At 38.4% G+C, this 26398-nt stretch overlaps 1 protein-coding gene across 2 annotated transcripts in view; it reads left to right on the top strand.

Moving 5' to 3' along the window:
• The window catches only part of COP1 (COP1 E3 ubiquitin ligase), a 156776-nt gene that overhangs the window by 98460 nt on the left and 31918 nt on the right, over positions 1-26398 (top strand). For both annotated transcript variants that reach the window (XM_058660701.1, XM_058660700.1), the window contains exons 12-15: positions 8264-8407; positions 10485-10593; positions 10943-11024; positions 16018-16134. In XM_058660701.1, the coding sequence (XP_058516684.1) occupies positions 8264-8407; positions 10485-10593; positions 10943-11024; positions 16018-16134 (452 nt within the window). The remainder of the gene's footprint in view (positions 1-8263; positions 8408-10484; positions 10594-10942; positions 11025-16017; positions 16135-26398) is intronic.

Below are 26398 nucleotides of genomic sequence, written 5' to 3'. Positions count from 1 at the left end.
TATGGGAAAGATCCAAGATGAATGGGAAAGTTGGTGGTATGAAAAAGAGGAGGGGAATTTAGGAGGCAGTGCCTGCATAAGCAAAAAGGGTGGAATGTAGGGCACACGTGGACATGGCCCTTGGAGCTGGGTTGTTGAAGCAGAATGCCAAGCGAGGTGACAGAGCGAATTCCAGTAGGTTGGTCCAAGTGCTGTCACGTATAAGGAGAGGTGGTGGTTATGGGAGCTTAGGGACATTATCTTGTCTTTTCAGTAAATTGAAGTGCAGGAAGATTGGCTGAGTGATTATGAAGAGGGGAGTATGGAGAATTTAGAGCAAGAAAAGATGTTTAACTTTGTTGCTGGGTGATGTTACCTGCCCACTTAACAATTATGAATTGAAGGTGAGACTAGAGAGTGCTGTGCCGGAGTCCAGCTCCAGCCGAGAGTTCAGAGCTCGGGAAGGGTGCGTGAGATAGGCGTAGAAAGAAGAAGAGAGAAAGAAAGGAGAGACGGACCACTAGGATTCCTTGATGATTGTGGACATTGCGAGAAAGCTGTCCGCTTTATTTATACAGAAGCAGTACAAGGTTTTCTTTTAGGGACATTTTGACATAGCCTCAGGGGGGGCATAATTTACAACTTCCTGAGAGATGATTGAGGAAGGGTCCCACATTCCTTGCTTATCTTGGTTTGCCAGTCTTCATCCGCTCTCCTCAGGTCTGGGCTCTAACCTTGGCGCCACCTGTGACAACCAGGCCCCTACCTTAAATTATGTATGGGTTAGTAAGTCCGGGGTCTTGGTCTATGGGGATTACGGGCCATTGGCACTAAAGGCCATTAGGTCAGCAAGCTCACACAGTTTGTTAACTGAACAAGTAAAGCAAGAGTTATAACGGCGAAAAGAATTGTAATTAGCAATGAGCCAAGTTTACTCCATTTAAGTTTCAATTCTACAATGGACAAGTGAGTGTTTCCAAAAACAATTCTACAAATTGTTTCACCTCAAGACAGGGCATTATCCATTCCAACGTTGCAGCCAAGAATTTCTCAGTAGACAACACATCTTATTCAGTAATACACTCTTGCTACAATTCTTATTCTACGACTTAACCATCACTTAATGTGAGGAATACATCAAAAGAGAAAAAAACAAAGATCTGAGACAAAAGGTTTCAAACATTAAGTTCCTCTACAGCTGCAGGTTCTACAACCTCATAAGTGATCAAACAATAATCAAAAGTATATCTTTGTGATGTTAGTGAAATCAGCCTATATTTCCTCTAGTTAGAAATTATGAAAGCAGCTAAAGCAACTACAGTTTCTATGTTCTAAAGAGTTGCAAGGACAGGCTAACCCTTAAGGTCACAGTAACTATATTTTTTGCTTTAGCAGGATAGCGTTTAGGGTCCCAGTAACACGATAGCCTTTAGGGTCACAGTAACAAGATAACTTTTAGGGTCCCAGTAGCTATATTTTTTGTCATGGCAGTTTTAACCCATACTCCCATCACTTCCATTAGTTTGTAAAATTCTTATCAAGCCATTTCCCAGGAAGCATGCTAAATGTCCGGGCCAGATTTTATGGCAATGGGTAGGTACACAATAAGGTGTCTGGAAGCAGCATGGGCTTGATTGTACTCCTGTGTGCAGTTAAAGGCCCTCTCACCAGGACATTATCAGTATCATTAACTCTTAAGCTCATGTTGGTTGTGAAAGCCATCTCACAGGGGCAGACAATGCCTCAATACAAAATTCTTAGTGGGGTGGTTGAGTGCCCATGCGAACGGGAGTGAAAACTGCGTCAAGGTGGTCAGAGATGAATCCGCTAGGCCCTGCCAAGTAGCTGGAAGCTCCCTGGGCCCTGCCATGCAGGGAGCTGTTCTCTTCACACCTTTGTGTCATTCACACCTACTGCATGGACCCTGGCAGTGCTGCTTCTCACACATGGACTGTTCCAGTTCAGAGGTTTCTCACATGGGTGGTACACGTTAGAGGAAACTTGCACCAGCAGGTTTTACACAAAAATGTCTGGGCTAAAACGCATAGCAAGGACACTGACTCCACCCTGGAGTTATGTGACTGTGAATTGTGTTTAGACTTTAGGAGAGAGCTGCATTCCATTAAAAAAAAAAAAAAGGAAAAAAAGACTACAAGCAAACAATGTTTAGTGTGAAAGTGAGGTTGTTAGTGGCCCTGCTTAGATGAAAAGAAGTGGATCTGGGCCCGGCAGCGTGGCCTAGCGGCTAAAGTCCTTGCCTTGAACGCCCCGGGATCCCATATGGGTGCCGGTTCTAATCCTGGCAGCTCCACTTCCCATCCAGCTCCCTGCTTGTAGTCTGGGAAAGCAGTCGAGGACGGCCCAATGCTTTGGGACACTGCACCCACGTGGGAGACCTGGAAGAGGTTCCTGGTTTCCAGCATCGGATTGGCGCAGCACCGGCCCATTGCGGCTCACTTGGGGAGTGAAACATCGGATGGAAGATCTTCCTCTCTGTCTCTCCTCCTCTGTGTATATCCAGCTTTCCAATAATAATAAATCTTTAAAAAAAAAAAAAAGAAAAGAAGTGGATCTTTTAATGTTAAAAATCACAGTTTTTTAAATTTACCTAACAATCATATTCTGGGTGTATTTAATGATAATCTTGGCATGTGTGAGATAAGGTACATGGTGACGAATGCTTATTTGTTTAACATTAAATGGGGTAGAAATTAAATGTTTCCCCCCCTTTTTTTAAAGATGCATTTTTATCTGAAAGTCAGATATACAGAGAGGAGGAGAGACAGAGAGGAAGGTTTTCTGTCCGATGATTCACTCACCAAGTGGCCGCAACAGCTGGAGCTGCACCAATCTGAAGGCAGGAGCCAGGAGCCTCTTCTGGGTCTCCCAGGCGGGTGCAGGGTCCCAAGGCTTTGGGCCATCTTTGCTTTCCCAGGCTACGGGCAGGTAGCTGGATGGGAAGCGGGGCCACCAGGTTCCCAGCATCCATATGGATCCCAGCTTGTAAGGCGAGGACTTTAGTTGCTAGGCTACTGCTGGTCCTATATCCCACTGTTTTGTAATGTTAAATATTTGCACACTACCCATGTAATAGCATTTTACATAATCATTAGGGGAAAAATTAGATAAGTTCAGCATGTCTTGATATGAAGTGATTGTTAAGATACTGTTAAGCATCTAACTAGCAAGATATAAATTGGTGTGCATGATGTCATCCCACGTATTTAATTGAAAGAATGTGGATATTTGTAAAGATACTCTACTATTTTGCAAAAATTGAACTTCTGTGTATGTTTCTTTTGCTGCTGGGAGTGGGAGGGGCCTTCCTTGGTAAGGTTCAGAAGGAAGCTGACCTTTTCCTGTCCGTTGTCTATGTGACATTTTTTAAAAGATAAATTCTAAGAAAGCATTTAAGCCAGGTTGCAAAGTATCTGCAGTCATGGCTGGGGTAGTAAATCAAAATTCGATCAGAGATGTGCTTTTGGAAATTTGTTTTACTTTAGTCTTTAAAATGGATTAGAGAAGAGAAAAGCCAGGAGCCTCAATGAGGTTGCTGTGAGAGCCCTGGCTGCCCTGAATGTTTTTATGTGCTTGTCTTGAGTTCTCACATGCTACCTTCTGGCCCACTCTTTTTTTTTTTTTTAAACATCTTGGGTTTTCATCAGCTAGGTCAGCATCTGCCAAAAAGCAGGTGTTTTGGATACTTGATGGCTGAGAATGTTCATGGGTCAGGCTTTGGTTCCAGACAGCCTCGGTAATCATTGACTCCTAAATTCATGTATCACATTTTTGTCTTGACCTTTTTTTGTTTCTATTTTGTATACTGTGCTATTGATTGCAAGCCCTGTTTATGTCTGCCTTTGGCACAGTTTGAACTATAAGTTACTGCCATGGTATAGACTCAGGTTGTTGTATGTTGGTATTTTCTTCGTGGGACTCCACATGCATACTTGTCTGAAGACTGTCTTTAAATAGTGGCAGCTAATCTTGAATAATGATAGCATATTTGCTAAAACTAGATTACATCAATTTGAATTGATTTGATGTAGTTAGATAAGTGCTTAAAACAATGTTTAGTGTATACTATTTATTTTGGATGTATTAAGTACTGTTAATCAGCTTTGAAGAAACTCAGTAGAATAACATGAATTCTTTGTTTTCCATGTATTTGTATTCCTTAAAGATATGCTCATTTCTTTATATTAAAATTGCCAGTGTCCTGTGCCTGTATTTCTTTTCTTGGAGATGCTGTTTCCCTGTTTCTGGAAGCACACTGTCAGGGTGATGAAGGCAGCCCTGTGGAAGTGCTCATCCCTGCATTTTCTTTTGATAAATTGGACTCTAATGCTCATAGATATTAATCTACCTTATTTGTTAATATTTGTTTCATATTCAGAAAGATATGGGAATACTGACAAAATTCACCACTTGGGAATGTTGGCAGCTTTTCATTGCCTGTGCCACACCATGCTGGAGTGTTCATTGATCAGCTGTCCCGTGTGATCTGTTTCCTAGCTGCTTAATCACTTGACTGATGGCTCTATTGACAGAAAATACAGCCATTTTTCTACTGCTAAATTACAGTTTTCAACTGTGTAAATAAATCTCTGTAACAGCTGGAACATTTGAAAGAGTAAAAGAGAAATACAATTTATCTCAATACTTCAAGTAACTTTCCAGTAGTGTTTCCAAAAGAAGTATGTTTGTGTATTGTAAAAAATAAGTGGAAATTGTCATTGCACTAATTTTCTGTAAGCTAATTGTTTAATAATTGCTAATGACAGTACATGACACAGTGGACTGTAGTAGCTAATGCTTCTTTCCAACTTTAAAGTTAATTATGTAAATAAACATTTCAGTTAATTTGATTACCTTTATTTTGTTGTAGCATATTTAGTCACTGTTTACTTTTAGTGTGGTTTTGGTGTACATTTTCTGAATTCCTCATAAAAGCATCTGAAATATATTATGAATTGTGAGGCCATCCATTTTGACTAAGCTCTGCAAAGCTCCTTGTACTTTATTCCATAATTGTTTTCAGAGTCTTGTATTTATGCTTCGGAACGGATATAATGAAATCAGTCAGAGACACAGAAGCAATAATATTGCAAGCATGTGGAAGTTCTTAATCTTGAGTCTCGATGATATGGAAGTACTTGTATTTAATTTTAGAAAAGGGTAGCTATTTGTGTTCCTTTCCCATTTAATAAAAATTTACTATAAATATTTATTCTTCATGCTTTTGGCTTATTTGTCTGTTAAAATCTTGTTTTAAAGCTATAAATTTATTTTAAACAAACGTAATGAACTGGTCCCTATCATCCCAAAATATTAGAAGTAGAATGAGAATGTAGGAAAATAATAGCAAATGAGATAAAAATAAAAAGTTAATTTTCAGTGTGAGAATTAAGAGTGAGCTAATGTAGCTAAATAATAACGTGAAAAAGACAAGAGTGCTATCTTAAATAGCAAGGAAAAAACAGAGAACTGACAGAATTATTTACTTATAAAGGTAATAATTTCAATTACTTTGCCAAGTAGTGTTTTTATTTATGTGTCAATTTATTTTTTTGTTTTAAAATTTTATTTATTTTTAGTGGAAAGGCAAATATACAGAGAGGAAGAGAGACAGAGGTAGATTTTCCATTTGTTGATTCACTCCTCAAGCGGCAGCAACAGCTGGAGCTGAGCAGATCCAAAGCCAGGAGCCCAGAGCCTCTTCCGGCTCTCCCATGCGTGTGCAGGGTCCCAAGGTTGTAGGCTATCTTTGACTGCTTTCCCAGGCCACAAACTCGATGGGAGCTGGATGGGAAGCGGCGCTGCCAGGATTGGAACTGGTGCCCATATGGGATCCAAGCATGTGGAAAGCGATGACTTTAGCCAGTAGGCAACCATGCCAAGCCCTAGGTGTCAGTTTCTAACTTACTGTGTCTCTAAACTTATTTTAATAATTGCGTGTTTAAACCTTTTAATATCTTTTTTAAACCTTGTAATATTAAAACTAATAGTTTGGTAATGGCATGCTTTTTAGTGGTAAGGTATTTTTTTTTTTTTTAAGAATAATTTGTTGTATTTTAAAAAGTGGAGACAAAAAGAGATCCTCATCCACTGTTTCACTCCTCAAATAGTTGTGATGGTCAGAGCTGAGCTGATCCAAAGCTGGGAGCCAGGAGCCTCTTCCTGATCTCCCTCATGGGTGCAGGGGTCCAAGGCCTTCAGCCACCCTCTGCTGCTTTCCCAGGGCATTAGCAAGGAGCAGTGGGTTCAACCTGCCGCCGGTATGGGATGTGGTGCTGCAGGCTGAGGATTAGCTCACATAAATCCTCAGCTGTACCAAATCTTTCTTTCTCACAAGATTTCCCTGATAGTGTTTGTGCTCTTTCCATATACACTAATATTTGTGATTTTTGCTGGATACAACACTATTTATATTTTAATTACAGACCTTGAGGTATACATTTAGTTGAACGAGATGAATGCTTATCATCAGTATAATCAGCTTGCTTTGGAATCCACAATACAGTCATTAGTAGCGGAGGCAGCAGTTCAGTTAACATTAAATACAGATAACTCCCTTGCATTGCTGTTTAGTCATACTGTATTGGAGAGAATGTTTATTGAATTATAGATACCTAGTGACATTTAACTGAGGAAAATTTTTTGAAACATTAAATAAGAGGAATAATTTGAAGCTGTAATGAAAGCATCTCAGTCAATGCATGAAAGATAGTTTGAATTGGTACTGCTTCTCCTTAGCCAGCAGCAGCAGCTTAGCAAGCTTCTGACTAAGTTATCGATTAGTCAGTGACTGTACTGTGAGAGAATATTACTGATAGTCTATAAAGAAGAGGTGCTGTATAGATGTATGGATGAACGTTTCGTACTTCTGTTTGCAGAGTACCAGCTACTTGCTGGGTGGCAGGGAAGACATTCAGTAGAGTTATTAAATCCTTAAACTTTAAGCCTTCAGATTTTGAGATTTAGATAAGAGCTTTCAAGTGTGATATAGAAAAGAAATTATAAACATCAACTCTTAGCCCAGATTACCTCATATTTTAATACCATCTCAGCAATTGCATAGTGATTAACTTTGGGCCTATTATTTTTCCTCTAATCCATTTTTTCCTCATCTGCAAAATGTGAATACTAATCATACCTGCCTCATATGGTGGTTTTAAAAATCAGATGATGCACATTGTTTTGGTAGTCCGTGCATGGTCAGTGAAAATTACCATGTAATCAGTCATTGATCCGTGAGACTTCATGTGTCTGTTAGCCTTACGGCCAAGCCTCTGGAAAGAATGCTTACCTCACAACAAGAAATGGTGTGTGTGGTACGGTTGTAACAGCCAGCACTCCCAGAGCAGAGAGGCAGCAATGCTGGCTCAAGGACCCAGGAAAGGCTCCTGACTTTGACTGGCCTTCAGCAGTGGACAGGAGATCTCTCAGTCACGCTGTGTTTCAAATAATCTTTACAAAAAGTATATGATAATTTATTTAAAATTACTTCAATGAGTCTGATTAGATTCCTAGCTAGTTATCTAATAACAGCTTTGTTCAGGTTATATGTTCTATAAAGTGTAACATTTTGTGCTTTGCTCTGAAGTATGTATATTTAAATCTGCATGAAACCGGTCACAGAGTGATGTGTTCCTTAAGTATGTAAAAAAGAGGGAGATTTTAAAACATGTTTGTGTTTGTGTATGATACACAGAATATGCATAGAATTGTGGATTTATGAAGTAAAGGTGCTGTGCTGGTTCCGTCCCGTGTGCATCTGTGTCTGTCAGCAGCAGGTGTCCCAGTACAGCAGCTTACGTGCTCATTTACCGATGAACGGTAAATATGGTGCAGCTCTATCAGCTTCACAACGTGCTAGGGAGAAAAGTAACTAAAACTCTTTCTGAAAGATTAATTGTAGTTTTCTTTTAACATGTTTTTAATATACCAAGCACTTCAACCCACTAAATTTTTCCGCAATACGTTGTAACATGGTTGCTAATTTGAGTTGAAAGCCATGTCAGGTGTCTGGGAGCAAAGATGCATCAGCAGGGACCGCTGTCTAGGTCTGCACAATGCTTCATTGCTTGTAATTTGCTATACCTGAATGAGTTAACCTTGAGATGAGGCCTAGGAAAATTTAAGGAGGTATCAATAAATCTCTACTCCTTATAAACAAACCCACTTGAGAAGCAGAAAAGATTGACTTTCTGAAATGTTGTCATTGTAAATGTAGTGGACAAAACGTGTTACTAAAATGACGCATGCTTCTGCTTCCCCTTAGTATTGAATTTGACCGAGATTGTGACTATTTTGCAATTGCTGGAGTTACGAAGAAAATTAAAGTCTATGAATACGGCACAGTCATCCAGGACGCCGTGGATATTCATTATCCTGAGAATGAAATGACCTGCAATTCCAAAATCAGGTATTACAGCATCATTTTGGCATGTTGGCAGAGTGTAAATAATAATTGTTGTATATATAGCTTGCATGAAATTACTTTCCTGGGAGACTGCTATTCATAATGGACACCATACGTGACTATGTATGTGCGTAATATATTATTGATTTTAAGTAGGTATTTTCCTTGGAGATATGGGCACTTTTCCTGCTGTAGATTTAGCACTGTTTTTCAAATTTCCAAATTAGAGTTCACATAGCCTTTTGTGTAGTCTTCCAGATAGTCAAATGAGAGTCATTTGTGAAAATATCTGCCACTACATTATTGAATGAAGAATTGGGTCTTAAAATTAGGACCCAAATCTTAACACAAACTTTCCTGGTATATCATATACATGAATTATGCCTAGCCTAAACATCATCTAGAATATTTTTTGTTTATACATGAAATACAATGTGCATTGGATCAAGATACATGTGATGTCATGCTACTGCTCAAAAAGTTTTAAGATTTTGAGACAATTTGAATTTCACATTTTTGAACTAGCATTGTTCAATCTGTACTATGTATGCGCATATGTATGAGTTAATCAACTTAATATGGCCAATGTTATGACCTCTTTATAATTTAGTTGTTATAGCATTCCTTTTTGTTTTCTAATTCATTCATAAAAGTCTTAAACTCTGATCATAGGTGACCCTGCACATTGATTGTCTGGCACAGATCATTGAGATTGCTAGGCCTTATATCCTATGTAGAGACCATAAGGATGGATATCAAATAGTCATTAAATTGTTGTGTGTGTCAGGCATTCTTCTGTGAGCTTTGCACTAGCAAACCTGTAAGACAGTTATAATTATTGCCCGTCTGTGCAAGGAAGCTGCTCCACAGAAAAACGAATAATATACCTAAGTCTAAACAGCTGGCATGTGGAAGAGACAGGGGACAAATTCAGGCTGTTTGCTTCTAGAATCTATGCTCTTCAGCCATTTTATGCAACTTGTTTATAAAATGGAGGTCATAATAGTAATACCTGTTTTACAGGATTGCTCTTTAAAAAAAAATTCCCTGTAGTGCACTAACATAGTGGTTGACCCACTCAAATACTCAGAGTAAATGTTAGTATAATGAAAATGTAGGTGAGATTTTAAATGTACTGCCTATCTGTTCTCTCAGGACATGTCAAATATGTATTTTTTTATGCTACATTGGAGTGAATGGTAGGAACTACTCAAGAATAAAAGTCATGAACTTGGAATGAAAGGATCAGTCTCAAAGTTGAGTTTCTATTTTCACCATCTGTAGGTTGGCCAGCATCATAATAGCCAATAGATCTGAATTTGGATTCAGGTCTGTCTAAATCTGAAATGTATCTGTCTTAACTCTTCTGTAATTTCTATTAGGAAGGCGAATTTGTTGTAAAAATAAAAGTCAGCTCATCGATCTCTGATATTTAGCATGATAGGTAATAGAGAGTACAGCATGAGTTGAATCAGTTACCTGGAGTCATCTACTGCTGTATTCTTCCTTCATACCCACCTGTTTTAAGACTGTAGGCGTGATTCAGAGAAGTGTCTCAACAAGAGGATACATTTTTAAATGGAATAGACTTATGAAGCACTTGAAAATAATGAAAACCATGAATGTCAGAAGTTTGATTCTGTTCGATGTCTGTCATATGTAACGTCAGTCAGAAGCTTCTTTATGTAAATGAGGAAGTCCAGTTACACTCTGTGTTTAGTTCATATGAATTGACTGAGCTAGATCCCTGTAGGAGCTTTGGCATGAGGATGTCTTACTGTGCCATGCTGTGCATGGAGCCCTCGGGGCCTATGTCTTCAATAAAAATGGACGCACTTTCCTCAGGTGTCTAAGCTCTCTAGGGACAGCTCTGGGTTCATGGTTGTTTTAGAGCTAATAGAATAAATCACTAATTTCAGAGTTATTACTAATTTTCAATCTGGATGTGCTGTGGGCAGAGTAATGATTAGGGACTGATGTACACCATTTTGAAAAGAGTGCTAATCTTTTTAAATACATTAAATCTTTATTTCCCATTGTTACATAATGTTTAATGAGCTACCTTTTAACTTTCTTTTAGCTGTATCAGTTGGAGTAGTTACCATAAGAACCTGTTAGCTAGCAGTGATTATGAAGGCACTGTTATTCTGTGGGATGGATTCACAGGTCAGAGGTCCAAGGTCTATCAGGTAAATAAGAAGAGCAGTTTTATATATTTATTTATTCTTAACACTTGTCAAGCTTCACTGTCAGTCATGCCACTGTTCAGTACTCTACACCTGTGTAATGCCTAGTTGATACTAAATACTCTTCCGAAACATTTCTTCAGACTATGTTTTTAGAACGTATCAAATGAGTTTCTAAAAGCAATAATTTTAGTAAATTCATATATATATGCTGAAATTTTTTATTATTCTTCCTCAATATTTTAATTTGCTTTTCCTTTGTTTTCTGAAGCTGTCCTGCTTCACTCCATCCATAGTGGTATCTTGTTGGTTGCTGTAAGCTCTCCCCTAAGTGTGCTCTCTTTGTGCCCAGGAGCACGAGAAGCGCTGCTGGAGCGTCGACTTTAACCTGATGGATCCTAAGCTCTTGGCTTCCGGCTCGGATGACGCCAAAGGTACCGTGTGCGATTTCTGTTCAAGTCTGAGCTCTCAGTTCAGTTTTTCTTGTCCTTCTGAGTTGAAGGAATTATCTGTATATTCCAGATATTCTTGACTTATTAAGGTATGGGATTTGCAAATATTTTCTCCCATTTCTTTGGTTCTTTTTGCTCTTTTGATAGTATTTTTTGACGTCTATATATGTTTTTCATTTATATACAGTACAATGGCTGTGTTTTGGAATCTGAGTGAAATCATTACCAATACTACACCATAGAGCTTCCCCTTCATTAGCGGTTTTATGATTTCAGTTCATACATTTTTGACTGTAACCCATTTTGGGTTAATTTCTGAACATATGTAAAGGTCACTTTTTTAACATGTGTATATGTAATGTATATTACTTTGTTACAGTAATACCAGAAAACTTGCTGAAAAGACTGAGCGTTCCCATTGAATGATCATGGCATCCTTGTCGGAAAGCATTCAGCCTTGTGTTCAGGGCGTGTAGCTCTGCTTTCTGTTCTGGTCAGTTTTTCTGTGTCTTCAGGGCAGTACTGTGGAACTGATCTCAAGCCAAAAGTGTGACTCTTTCATTCTTTTTCAACATTGTGTTGACTCTTTGTGATCCCTTGAGATTCCATTTGAATTTTTTTCTTCTTGTTTTACTTTGATTTGTTTTTTGGCTAAATACTTTTCTTGAGTTTTAATACCAGTTTCCTTGAGACCTTTCACTTCATAGATACCTAGTGTTCGTTGCTCTAGTACTTACTGGTTTTTTTTTTTTTTTTTTTTTTTTTTTTTGCTTACCGGAGATATAACCTGCTTTTCTTTTTCTGGCTCGCTCAAGGAGAAGCTTATATTATCTATTGCATATCTTTGGTTTCCGACATTTGCACATCAGTGCTCTGAATTTCCCATTCAACACGGATTTACTTCCTCCCTCACTTTGGAATAACTTGTATTTTTGTTTAGTTCAAAACATTTTAGAATTTGAGGTTTCTTGTATGAATTAAGAGTATTTTTTAATATTCCTGGTATTTTGATTGAATTTTGATTAATTCCATTGTGGTTTGTTGGCTGACAGAGTGTTTCATAAGCGTTAAATAGATCCAACTTGTTGATAGTATTTTTTGTTCTGTATTCTTAGCTTTTCATTCCTATTTTATTGGTTGTGAGACCAAAAAAAAAAAAAATATTTCTTCAACTATCTGTATTAATATCTCAGATTTTGAAATTGTGTCATTAGATATAGGCACATTTTAGGTTGTTCCTAGTAAATTGTACTATGACTGCTTTTTACTACTCTTTCCTACAAAACAGTCTGTAGAACATACTTATCCAATAAATCAACTCTGTCTCCTCCCCTCTGGGATTGCATTTATGTTAACATTACAATTTTTGTTTTGTCTTATGGAACTTCGACTTCTCTGCATTTCACTAAAATTTTCATTGTTTTAAAAACATGTCCCATTTTTTACTATAGTATTCCTATCCATTAGTATCCTGAGATAATATATATATTTTAAGTTTTATGTATTTGAATAGCAAAGGGGAAGAAAGAGATACATTCCATCTACTGGTTCATGCTGCAATGACTGTGGTATCCAGGGCTGAGCTGAGAGCTTCATCCATGTCTCCTATGTGAGTGCAGGAGCCCTAGAATTCAGCTTTTTCCAGGCCATTCACAAGGAGCTGGTTTGAAAGTGGAGCAGTCGGGACTCAAACCGGTGCCCATTGGGATGCCAGCATTGCAGGCAGTGTCTTAACCCATTACTCTACAGTGCCAGCCCCATGGGAAAGTATTTCTGTCTAGTAATTTGTGTCTCTGTTTTTACCTCTTTTAGCATAGGTACAATATTTGTTTTAAAATCTGTCTAAGCTCTTGTTTTTAGGATCCACCACCAAATCTTAAGACTGGTTTCTGTTGTCTATTTCCTTTGAAAATTCTTCACATTTTCCCTACGTTCGTATGTTGAAAAATTTTAGGCTGTGTCTCAACCGTTTTTAATTTTGCAGTATAAATTGTCTGATGCTGTTTGCATTTGCTGGGGAGAAATAAAGCCTCCATAGTGGACAGTGTCTTAGACTGTACATTCTGTCCCGCGCTCTGTGATTTTTGACACCTTTCATCTGCTTCCTTGTGTCCGTCCTACACGTATACCTCTGACAAGTGACTTCAGCCCTTACTACAGCTATGCCATCTGCTTCTCTAATGCTGTCTTTTCATCTTGTTTTTAATTGATTCAAGTTATGTACTTCTGGCCACTAGTTCATTTCTTAAATGCTTTCCACTCCCTAGGAGTTGAATCTAGAAGTGGGAATCTGAGTTGAGGTCTCGGGTGTGTGTGTGTGTGTGTGTGTGTGTGTGTGTGTGTGTGTGTGTGTGTGTGTGTGTTAGGACGCTGGACCAGCAGGCTATGACCACTATCTCCCAGGATTTGCATCATCAGGGAGCTGCAGTCAGGAGCCAGAGCAGGAATGTGAGTCCAGGTCTCGTGTGTGTGTGTGTGTGTGTGTGTGTGTGTGAGAGAGAGAGAGAGAGAGAGAGAGAGAGAGAGAGAGAGAGAGAGAGAGAGAGAATGAATGAATGAATGAGATAGGACACTGGACCAGCAGGCTGTGACCGCTCTTTCCCAGATCTGCATCATCAGGGAGCTGCAGTCAGGAGCCAGAGCTCTCTGCTACAGGACCCAAGTGTGCCAGTCAGTGTCCTTAACTCTGAGGCCACATTTCTGACCCTCCTTGGCCCTTACCTTCTCATCTAGGTTCTCTTACATTCTTAAGTCAGGTGGCTTTTTTACTGATCCTGTGTTAAAACATTCTGACAGTTGCTGTCTGTGACATTCTTTTTGTTTTGTTTTTTTAAAGTTTATTTTTATTAGAAACTCAGATAAACAAAGAGAAGGAGATGCAGAGAGAAACATCTGTCTGCTGTTTCACTCCCCAAGTGGCCAAAATGGCCAGAGCTGAGCCAATCCGAAGCCAGGAGCCAGGAGATTCTTCCAGGTCTCCCATGTGGATGCAGGGTCTCAAGGCTTTGGGCCATCCTTGACTGTTTTCCCAGGCCACAAGTAGGGTGCTGGAGGGGAAATGGGGCCACCTGGTTTGGAACCTGCACCCATATGGGATCCTAGTGCATGCAAGCTGAGAACTTTGACCACTAGGCTACTGTACCAAGCCCTGTCTGTGACATTCTTTACCATAAAGTTGCATCACTGTACTCCATCCTCCATGTCTGACCATTGATATAGCGTCTGTTATTTCCAGCACGCAGAGTTGTGTTGCCTGCAGATAACCGGTTTTCAAATAAGGGAGGATTAATTAGGACTTCAGCACAATCTGTAGGATAACCACTGTGAAAGTAAAAGCTACCGACTTCCTATAATGTGTGTTTCTTCATTTCAATGTTTCCTTATAGTATTTAACCTTAATTTTCCTTGTAGCTCAGAAATTTACATCAAATTCTGATACTGTGAAAAATTATAGTCCTGGTAGATACCATTGTAACATTTAACTGATGTTCATGATTCCATGAAGAAAATTACCATGAATTAAAAAAAAATACTTGCTTTTAACTACCATTATGCCAGTACACCCTCATTTTTATTTACCTTGTCTCCTTCACGTGTAGAGCTTCTTGGGGACTGTTTGTAAGTGGATCACCCTGGCTTCCTTCTGTTAGAGTAGGCTTCTGCCAAAGTTCCTTTTCAGAATGCAGCCTTACGTGATATGTTTGGTATGTAGGATTTTAATTGTCTATCTCAAATTAAAGTTTTTTAGCTTAATTGTTTAAATAATTGTATACTGTGCTGCTCAGAGCACATCATTCTCATCTAAAGATAGCAAAAAAAGGTTAGATATTGCTATTTGAAATTTCTGTTGTCTTAATGAATATCTTAGTTTTCTCTGAGAGGTATAATAGATGTTACAGCTTTGGGTAAAGAGTAAAAATTAGTTTCTTCTCAGAGACTGTATAATACAGGATTCTTGTATCATAAAAGTAGTATTTCTTTGAACAATGATAATTTTTATTTCCTGCCTTTTTAAAAGATTATTGCTTCTAAAAGTGATCGCAATATTTTATTGTTATTCCATTCCTTAATACTGGTTTTCACCTTCAAATGCATGCTTGGAAAAAATGGTTTAAAATACCTGAAGAACATTTCCTGTGTTGTCACTGCCTCAGCCATATTGGGATGTTGTTCTGAATGGGAAATTCTGCTGTATGGAAAGATAGCAAGCGAGATTTTTGTTGTTACTGTTACTGTTCTAGAAATCTTTTTTGTATGTGTATTCTAATGTGTATCCTAATTCCGTGATGTAAAAATCGTGTGATATTTGCTCTGCTACCTTGAAGAGCAGCCTTTATTCTACTGCTTTCAGTTCAGATCTGCTAGGATTAATGAGTTTTCTTCTTCATAATTGAAATTACAACATGTACCACTAGAACAACCAAATTTAAAAACAAAATTTTGATATCTAGCTAAATGGTTGCAGAATCTGTTACTTTAGGTGAGCTTGAATCATGTAGTAAATACCTACATAACATTTTGAAATAATGATCTTTACTGAAAGCTTGAAGCCAGCTTCTCAGCCCTCCCGAAGATGCTTATACTCTAACAAATACCACTGCCATGGAATGGATATTACTTTTCCCAGCGCGTACTCAACATATACTTTTGAAATTCCTGTAACAGACACGTGTCATGAATATACCTTCAAGCTAGAGACTCGGGTTGTTTAGAAGCCTTTCATGTGATGAGCTGCAGGACCTTCTTACCTTTCACTGTAGGTGTGCTTTTGTGTGTGTGGGGGGGTGGTTTTTATATTGGCTTTAAAATGGCTTGTTTTCAATACATTCCTCTAATATTCAGACATTCAGTTTCAATTTTTTTGGTTTAGTAATCTAACATGGTAGGGAAAGATACATGTAGAGATAAACTTTCCAGGTTGCAGAAGCGTTTGGTAATATGGTATTTGTTTTTGTTTTTATTGTCTTTCTATTAGTGAAACTGTGGTCTACCAATCTGGATAACTCGGTGGCAAGCATCGAAGCAAAGGCTAATGTGTGCTGTGTTAAGTTTAGTCCCACTTCCAGATACCATTTGGCTTTTGGCTGTGCAGGTAAGAAACGACACCAGTTTTATCTTACTATGTTAAGGGAGTATCATAAGTTGGATAGATGAAAATTAAAAATGAGTAACTATCTTTGTAGGCTTACATTTTTTTCCTTATTAAACTTTAAATTGTAGTATGCCGTATGCCATCATTACCCATTTAGTAGTGTACCTTAATTGTACTATTCTGTCACTTGTTTTCATTTGATAGAAATGAGTTCATTCAAATGTTGCCTGCATGAACCAGTGCTATTTCCTTATACACAAACAGGTCGTAATGATATTTACACAGTCAATGCTTAAGCTATCCTGAATTTGTTTTTCAGGGGTAACTTATGAATTCCAACGTAGGATCCTTACTGAGTCCTGCAGTACACAGGGGCAATGAATGAGATAGTCTTTTTATTGTAGATCATGTGCTTATAACGTAAGGATCAAAAAAAAATTAGCCATTGCAGCAAAAAATGATTTGCAAAAGCTGTCTTCCTTCCCTGGCGTGACTGTATGTCTGCTTTTTATGGGGCAGTGCTCGTCTCTGCTGCTCCTGCTGGTATAGTTAGTGTTTATTCTGTAAAGTTTCATAAGTTAGCAGAGAATTACATTCCTTTATCTTCTGCATCTACTTTTTCCTTTTTTGAAAGTTTACTAAACATCAAAGATGTGTATTAACTTCTTGATGGTAAAATTTCGTTGGTTCTTTTTTTTTTTTAACTAACAGTATCAGATTTTTCCCAAGAAGAGAAACTAACATCCTGTTATAAGACCAATAACTTTCATAGTTTAAACCTCCTTATCTTCTGCCTTTTCTTTTACTTGCCTCACTGCATGTGGCATTGGGATACTGACATCACATCCTAGTTAAGTTTGAGGAAGGCATGGGCATGGTTGTAAGTTAGGATAAAAGTTTCCATTACTGTCCAGAACTTTGTTTTACTAGTTTAGTGTTATTCGTTTCCACTTGAACCTTATTTAAATCCGCATTTTGTCACCAACTAGAAATACAGCATTGAGGATTTGAATCACTTTTTCAAAGCTTTTATTTTTAAAACAGATAAGTCATAAGGACTATGAAAGAAAGATGCTGTTAAGTGCTAATTCCATGTTGCCTCATGATTGTTTATTTTTATTATGAGTAATTTATTGTACTTTTGATAATAACATGTGCTTTTCTTGATTTTTATTCATGTTCTATTTTGTGAGCAGGACCACTGTTTATGAATAGATTATATTATTAGTGTTATAAATACAAATACCAGGCATGAATACCTTCACTTTTCTCCTTCTTGAGAAAGGAAAAAACTACTGTCTCCTAGACTATTTTACTCCACAGTTGCTTCTTACTCTAATTTTGTCGTTTTTCATAGCTTTGAATTCTAGTATTTCTGTCTATGCAAATGCTTTTAGAATTATTCTCATAATTGTATTAATTGCATTTACTTGCTGATTTTTGAAGCATGGTGAACTTTTTTTTAATAGTTATTTATTTTTTTGGAAAGGCAGATATACAAAGAGAGAGACAGAGAGGAAGATCTTTTGTCCATTGATTCATTCCCCAAGCAGCTGCAATGGCTGGCAGAGCCAATCCGAAGCCAGGAGCCTGGAACCTCTTCCAAGTCTCCCGCGTGGGTGCAGGGTCCCAAGGCTTTGGGCCGTCCTCGACTGCTTTCCCAGGCCACAGGCAGGGAGCTGGATGGGAAGTGGGGCTGCCGGGATACAAACTGGTACCCATATGGGATCCTGGCATGTTCAAGGCGAGGACTTCAGCTGCTAGACTACAGCACCAGGCCTAAAACATGGTGAAATGTCTTCACACATTTTGCTGTTTTTTTGTTTGTTTGGATTATTTTGTGTCTTTCCATGAGATTTTATAATTTGTTTCTCTTAGATTCTGAGGATTCTCGTAAATTTTTTCCCAAGAATAATATAATTTTATTAGTTAAAATTATAGATTATTTTCCATTCTTTTTTTAGGCTTTTTTTTCTTTGCTAAACATAGATTCAAACTATTGATATTTGGGTATTTGTCTTACACTTAGACATCTTATAAATTTTAAATGAAATAGCTTTTTAAAAATTATATAATTAATTAATTGTTAATTTCTTTTTTCTCCCAGATGTTGATTTTGTTTTGTGGCTCTTCATTTAAGGGGATGTATAGTAGCTGTGTAATGGAGGCTGTCATATCTAGTAACGTGTCATTTAACTTCAGGGCATTGTAAATTTCTATTTTTCTTTCTATTGTTGATTTTGTATCTTGACCTTTCATTTAAGGGGATGTACAGTAGTTGTGTAATGGAGATTGTCATATCTAGTAACATGTCATTTAACTTCACGGCATTGTAAATTTCTATTTTTCTTTCTATTGTTGATTTTGTATCATGGCTTTTCATTTAAGGGGATGTACAGTAGCTGTGTAATGGAGACTAACATCCAGAGGTGAGGATGTAGTACGGTATGCATTTCTGCTTCCAGACAAAGATGGACTTACAATGAAACTGTTTACTATATCTTGACAATAGGATGCTGTACTCTCTGCCATTGTCCATGCCCGCAATGATGGACATATGACTGAGTATGAAGAACTATATGTTAGTAATGATATAGAGGAACTGGGGGGAGGGAACTGGGGAGGGGATAAGGGAATATGGAGCTGTATCATAAAATGATAGCAATAATAATAAAATGTAAAAAAAATTTATATAATTATATATTTTATTAGCCAGAAGTGATCACTATTTTTTTTCTTTCTATTGATTTGTTACGGTTTCTTCCTTACTTTGAAGGTAGCATTAAACCTCCATTCTGTTTCTACATCTTACCATCCTCTTCCATATATTAAAATTAGCTGACTGGGCTTAACTGCCTTTATTATTCAATAAATTACATACCTCTTGTAATTTTCGTCATACAAATATTGAACTTCTTTTGTTAAATTTTCTTCAGTATTCTGTTACTTTCAGTCTGGCATTAACAAAAACTTTTCTCAGTTTTTTTTGAGTTATTTCTTTGGTAGTGTGCCAAATCTGTTTGATTGTTTTAAGTGTTCATCTTACTTCCTAAATTTGCTACTCCTATTTCTTGTAGTTTTACTGCGAGTTTCTGGGGATTCTGATAGATAGACATATCATCAGCACACTAGAAGTATTCGTACAGATCTTTTTATTTGAAAAGCAGAGTTACAAGAGATATGAAAAGACAGAGAATAAGATGTTGCATTCTTTAATTTACTGCCCAGATATCACCAGCAGCTGGGTTAAGCCTGGACAAAACCAGGAGCCCACATCCTCTGGACGGTTTTCCATGGAGTTGCAGGAGCCCAAGCACTTGAGTCATCATCTGGTTTCCTAACAGCCCTAGCAGGGAGCAGGATTGGAAGTTGAACCTCAGGGTGTGCAAGCGACACCCCTGGGAATGCTCAGGGCAGCTTTACCCACTGTGCCACAGCGCCATTTCCAACATACAGTTTTTAGCATTTCATCTTTCTTAGGCTGTAACATTATAGGCTACAATCCTTGTCTAGCACAAGGGGATTACATATGGGTGCAGATAGAGCTTAGCTTTCATTGGTCCAACACAGAATTTAAGCTTTTCTTAGACTATGAACTTTCAACTGTTTGTCCTTTAAAGAAGATTTGTATATCTATCTATCTATGTGCCTATTGAAAGACTGAGCTCTAGACAGAGGAGAGATCTTCAGCCTTCTGACTCACTCTGCAAATGGCCACAGATGACAGAAAATACCTTCCAATTTTGAGATTCTTTCTTCTGCTTGCTTCATCCTATTTTGGAAACTCTCTACTGTACTTTTAATTTGCTCTACTGTGTTCTTAATTTCTAATATAGCAGCCTTGATTTGCTTTATTGCTGCTATTGCTTGTGTAAAATATTCCTTAAAATCTTTGAACTCTTATATGTGCTTCTGATTGTTGATCAGAAGCTTTAAAATGAGTTTTCTGAATTCTGTGTCCCCCATTTTCTCAATGTCTTCCTCAGTTAACTCTGAGGTTGGCATACAGTTTTGCTCCTTTGCAGGGGAGTTTTCAGTAATATTTGTTGTGCCTTTGTCTCTTCTTTTGCTCTTGGTCACTGCACTTCTGGTTAGCAGAGTCTTCTCTTTGGGGCAGGTTTCTAAGCTGTGTCACACACAGGTCTGCAGTTTGGTTTTACTTATTGCAATTAGTACACAACTCTTTGTTTGCAACCAATTGTGCCACTGCCTCCACTGAAATCCAGGTCTGGGTTCTTATGTTAGATTTCCAGCATGGTCTCTGTAGCCCCAACTCCTGGCTCACCAATCTCTACTTCCTGTGTTATCTTGCTGAGGCTGCACCATTGTCTATACAACCTTTTTCACACTTCTGGTTGGATCAGGTCCAAGGATTCGGGAGACACCAGGTGTCCTATATAGCTAGGTTGTTGGTGGTGCTGATCTTGCCGGAACCTGTTGGACTTTAGGTCTGGGTGCTACACGGACCTATTTTGACCCATACAATGCCACAGTTGGTATTATTTTCCTGCGGGATTAGTGCAAACCATGGAATTCAGTGAGTTGTTGTGAGCTCAGCACATGCACAGTTCACTGTTGTCCCCTGCAGTCCTAAAGCTTTTGCCACAGTGTACAAAATGGCGCCTGACGTACCACTACTAGAGTTGTTGATCTGCTGAACCTGTAGAATGCCACGTTGTTGCATTTCACTGAGTCAGAAACGAGTTTGCTCCCAGCTCAGTTTCATGCTCAGTCCTTTCCCTTGCCTTTGCCTCCTTAAGCAAAATGACACCCAATTTGGCTCTAGGGGGCTGACTGGGCTGTGAAATCCACCCTGTTCTCACACTGCCCATCTGGAATCCACTGCTCTGTCTCTGCTCCTGGTCAAATCAAATAGAGCAGTAGGACGAACAGTTCTTTGTCTGGGTTCAGCTCCCAAGCTCCCAGTGAAAGTCCCTTCCCACCTGGTTGCTGGTGGAGTTCCGGCTGCTGGTGGAGTTCAGATTGCTGTTAGCTGAATGCCACTGGAGTGTCAGTCACTGCAACACCATACCATTGTGTACGCTGTTTCCTGTGTCTGTCAGTCTCCAGACATAATCTGCTGTTGTTCTGTCCTCTCCTGTTTCCTGGAATGTGTCCTCTCTGCTTCATCCTGATTAAATATTTCTCCGTCTGTTTAAAAGTGTCCTTACCCTATTCCACCATCTTGATTCTCCCAAGCTCATCCAAATTTGGCAGCCAGGAACCTTTTTGTGAGTCTCACATTTAGGTACAGGTCCCAAGGACTAAACTATCCTCTGCTGCTTTCCTAGGCTGTAGCCGAGAGCTGGATTAGTACAGGAGTTTACAGGACGCAAACCTGTGCCCACATGGACAGATGGCATCACAGGGTGGAGGACTCGCTTCTTGAGCCATGGTTCTGGCCCCACAGAACTCATTTTTGCTTTTCATACATTGCCAGTGATGCTCAGGGCCAGCTTACCAGACATAAGACAAACCTGCCCAGACCTAGCACTGTGAATAGACTTGTGAGTGTCTTTTATGTATAGATAATATTTCATGACTAAGAAGCCAATAAGTGGTTTTCTTTGTTTAGAGAGGTTTTTTTTTTTTTTTTGCCTTAATGGGCTGTATGTAAAGGATGAATATCTGTACTGTGTAAAATTAATGCAGTTCTAGGCTTTCTATGAATCTTGAAAGTCAACTTGTGAACTACTGTATTCTCTCTTACCGCCAACTTCATAATCATCAAAGAACATGAATTTTTTTAAACTTAAGAACTTGGTCTTGGGTATTGGGGTGCAGTAGGTTTAGTCATCACTTGGGAGTCCTGCACCCCAGATCAGAGTATCAATTAGAAGCCAAGCTCCTCCGCTTCCTAAGCAGCTTCCTGCCGTTACACTCAAGATGGCAATAGATTATACCCCACGTATTTAATCCATTCCAGCTGCGCGTGAAACCCAGCTGGAGTTCTAGGTTTCAGCCTTTCCAGGCCCAGTCTGTTGTAGGTATTTGGGATGTGGAACAACAGATGAACAATACCTATCTTGAAATAGATAATCTAGTTATGACTTTGATCTGTGAAACCCAAGTTCATTTTGTTATGCAGTTAACATGGAAGATTTTAAGTAAGATCTCTAAGTGCTTGGAATATCTTTTATTATATTTTCCATTAATCCACCTTGTCTTTTATCTTAAGCAGTGTTTGTCAGTAAAGATGATGTCTTTTGCTTCACTCATGTATCAGTGTTTATTTAATAAATTCTGTTGCATGAATATCTGTTTTAAATACCTACATTGCATGAATAATAGGGGAGAGAGGATCTTTCACTTTCATTTTCTTTAGTAGCAAAATTGAATCCAAATATTAAAGATGCATTCTATTATAAATAGAATCTACTTTTGAGATTGCTATGTGCTAAAATACCTTTGAAGGACCTAGTAAATCTTCCACCAGTTTGTGTGTGTCTTTCCTTCCAGACTCTAAGTAGCTATAGCCAGATCATGCAAAAATAGCTCTCATGAGGAGCTTTTTTATCTAAGTAGATATTTTTAAATCCAGTACCTGTTACTTTGCTAATACTAATGTAATGATTTATATTATATATTTTTCGAAGATAGTACTTGCTACAGAACCTCTCTGGTAAGGAAGAAACCATCAGTATTCTTCGATTTACTGATGCAGTTGTGAGAGGAAGGGGATCAAGGAGATGTCCACCGGGAGCAGCTGCTGGAGCCTGTGGCTTCCGGATGGAGCAGGAAGGGCAGTTATCACACAGTTGTACTGCTGTAAAATAGGTGTGTTCTTTAAAAGTCATCACCTGCCCCGAACATTGTTTTCAGGAAGCAAACAACATAAAATGAATTTGAACCATCACATAAAACTAATATGATTTTACGTTTATGCATAAGTGCAATTACTGGGTATCAAAACTCCTTAACCTGGGCCCAACGCAATAGTGTAGCAGCTAAAGTCCTAGCCTTAAATGCGCCGGTATCCCATATGGGCGCCGGTTCTAATCCCGGAAGCTCCACTTCCCATCCAGCTCCCTGCTTGTAGCCTGGGAAAGCAGTCAAGGTGGGCCCAGAGCCTTGGGACCCTGCACCTGTGTGGGAGACCTGAAAAGAAGTTCCTGGCTCCTGGCATCGAATCGGCACAGCACAGGCCGTTGTGGTCACTTGGGGAATGAATCATCAGACAGAAGATCTTTCTCACTGTCTCTCCTCCTCTCTGTACATCTGCCTTTCTAATAAAAAAAAAAAATCTTAAATAAAAAAAGAACTTCCTTATCCTGATTGCTGAATTGGAGAAGGATAAGTGAAAAAAGCGTTCCTCATATTCCAGGCAACTTTCTGAAGATTATCTCAAACAGAACCTCAAAAATTTTTTCGCCAGATTTAGCTTTTAATTGTATTTTCTGCAAACTTTTAAAAGTTTCCAGCATTTTTTGTGCATATGTTTGTCTGCATAGGCTTATATATGCCTAAAGAAATGTGCAGTGAAATATGACAAAGATATTAGGGACACAAGGGAAGAGTTAGAATGTTTTGTTATAAGGATTCACACTACTTATTAAGAAACCAGTGTTATTTGAAATGAGGCCAGGCTTTGGTAATTGCAAGGTGTTTTAAAAATCGAAGAGCAGTACTTAGAGGAGTTTAAAATTAAGTAAACTGACAAGCTAGGAGGAAAGCAAATGAATTTAGATACAATACTGAATTTTTACCACAAAACACCTAACAAGAGTAGAATGAGGGAGCAGGAAGACAAGGACCGCAAATAAAAACGAGTAATAAATAGCAAATTTACGGAAATCTGTTCGAATACTAACTTTTTTGGGGATCTTTTGATTTATTCATTTACCACATTTTTCTTGTGAGGATAATCTAATGCTAAACTACTTGAAGAAATTCTCGCTGTGCCATTTCCCAGCTAAGTAGCCTTGGGCAAGTAACTTCCCTTCTCTGAGCCTTATTTTTTATTGTAAGTGAGGTTGACCCCAGAGCCTGGAGGGTTGTCGGAGTACTGGGTGCGCTAATGCCCCAGTGTACTCTACAGTTCTGGGATGGCACAAGGGCTCTTCTGAACCCCGGGCAGCAGTCGCTAGAGCACCTTACAGACTTGAAGAACCTCTCAGGAGCTTTAATTTCAAGCTTGTTTTTATGACAAAACAAGTGTATCTTTTCCATTTTTTCCCATAATATACCCTTGAAAATGTTCAAATTTTAACCACTAGTGTTAATTACAAAATTTTTATTTATTAAAGAAATTAATGCAGGTTTTGTTTGCTACAAAACAAGGGACACTTGTCAAATATATAACATGTATTAGTACCTCTTCAGCAGAAATGAAATAGGAATATATCTCACTCTTTATATTTAATTTTATACATTTGCATATATTTTACTTTGGCATTATAAGAGAATTTTCTGTTGAAAGTAGGTCTATTGCGTATAAATTGCAGAAAATAAAGACAAAACTAGCCACTTGATTGATCTTGTAAAATTGTAGAATATGCAATAAGAGCAAGTTAAAAGATACATAGATGGGAAATGTGGATTTCTAAGGAAACAGTGGAAGCTGTGGCAGTTCTGGTGTGAACTCTGTGAGACATTCAAGAGACACTTTGCTGAACCCCTACATCAACAAGCCCGTTGCTGATGGTACTGAATAGTGTTGTCTCCTGGACTGAGGGAGTTCATTTGCTTGTTCTCAGGGAATACTGTCCTTTGTAATTGTAAAGCTGCTTATAAAATGTGAAATTTATCTAAAGATTTTTTTGTGGATCTCAGTGGAAGAGTATGTAGTAATTGTTTAAAGGATGACAACTATGTACTATTTCAAATTTCTCCCTCAGACTAGGAAGGGCACCTGTACTCTTGTTATGAGATCTGTATGATTTAGTTATTAGCTTCACAAACGTTTTCTTAATGGCCCACACATTCTCTGCTTTTCTTCGTACCTTTCTCATCTACAATTTGAATTTTTTTTTCCTTGATTTGCCCAATAATACTAGTGTGTCTCATTGTCACTCTAAATTTCCAGTGTGTTATTTTATGCATTCAGTTTTTCCTTTTAAATATATGACTTTTGGGAGTCCTTTTATTTGGGAGTAGAGATGCATACCACAACATATCTTCACTTGCCAGTCTGCCAGTATCCATTATATAGTTCATAACTATTGTAATAATATGGGGGAAATAGTGGAGGAGAGAGAATGGAGAGGGGGAAGAGGGAATTCCTGTGCCTATGGAGCCATATCATGAAAAAGGAAAAATATAATAAACAAATGATTGACTCTTAAATCTTTATCTAGATCTCACACTTCGCCAAGAAACTGAACACATTTCCTTCCTATTGAATTAAAATATCCACTCAGAGTTTAACTGACATCTCAAGCTTAACTTTCAGTAATCAGTTTGGTTTTCTTTGTAGAACCACTACTGTTTCTCTCTCTCTTTTCGTTTTAATTGGTTTTCCTCTCTCTGTCCCTATAGTGGGCCAGACCATATATCATAACTCCCCATATTAAAGTTAGTTGTGTCTGTTCTTTCTTCTTTTTAAAAATATAATGGAAGTATGCTCACCCCTTCTGTTCGCATTTCAGGCTTCCTACCACCATCACTAATCTCCTCAATAGCAAGTTACTTCTGTATTGGCAAATCCATTGGTATAGTCCCTGTAGAATTTTTTCTTTTTCTTAATCTTTCTCCTAATTTTTCTTTTTCTAATTTATCATTCAGTATACTTGATCACTGCATTCTTTGCTCTACTCTTATTGCTTCTTAGTTTCTTTTCCTACAGTATTATCCAACACAGGTAGGGAGTGAATTATCTTTTCAAAGCATGATATGAACTACTGGAATAGCTCTTAGCAGGAAAACCTGCGATCTGTTCTCGTGCATTCCTTGGGCTGCTTCCATCAGGAGCTGCTTTTCCCCAGACTCCACTACAGCCAAGCTGCTTGGTCCTCGGCACATCTTCAATCTCGTCTCCTGAAGACTTTTTGAAAACGTTACGTCAAGGAGAGTTACTCAGTCATTACTTTTCCTTTTTCTCTTATTCACACTGATCTGTGTTTGTTTACATACTTTCAAAAAGATTTACTTATTTGAACATCAGAGTTTCGCAGAGAGAGGGAGAGAAACAAAGAGTGAGAAATCTTCCATCCCTTGGTACACTGCCCAGATGGCTACAACAGGTATCATGGGCCAAGGCCGAAGTCCAGTGCCAGCAGCTGCTTCAGGGTCCCCCACACTGGGCCAGGGACCCAGACAATTTACC

Source organism: Ochotona princeps, chromosome 2, assembly GCF_030435755.1.
Source record: "Ochotona princeps isolate mOchPri1 chromosome 2, mOchPri1.hap1, whole genome shotgun sequence".
In the NCBI taxonomy this organism is placed as follows: domain Eukaryota; kingdom Metazoa; phylum Chordata; class Mammalia; order Lagomorpha; family Ochotonidae; genus Ochotona; species Ochotona princeps.
The sequence above is the reverse complement of the archived record's forward strand: the minus strand, read 5'-3'. Positions and strand labels throughout refer to the sequence as shown.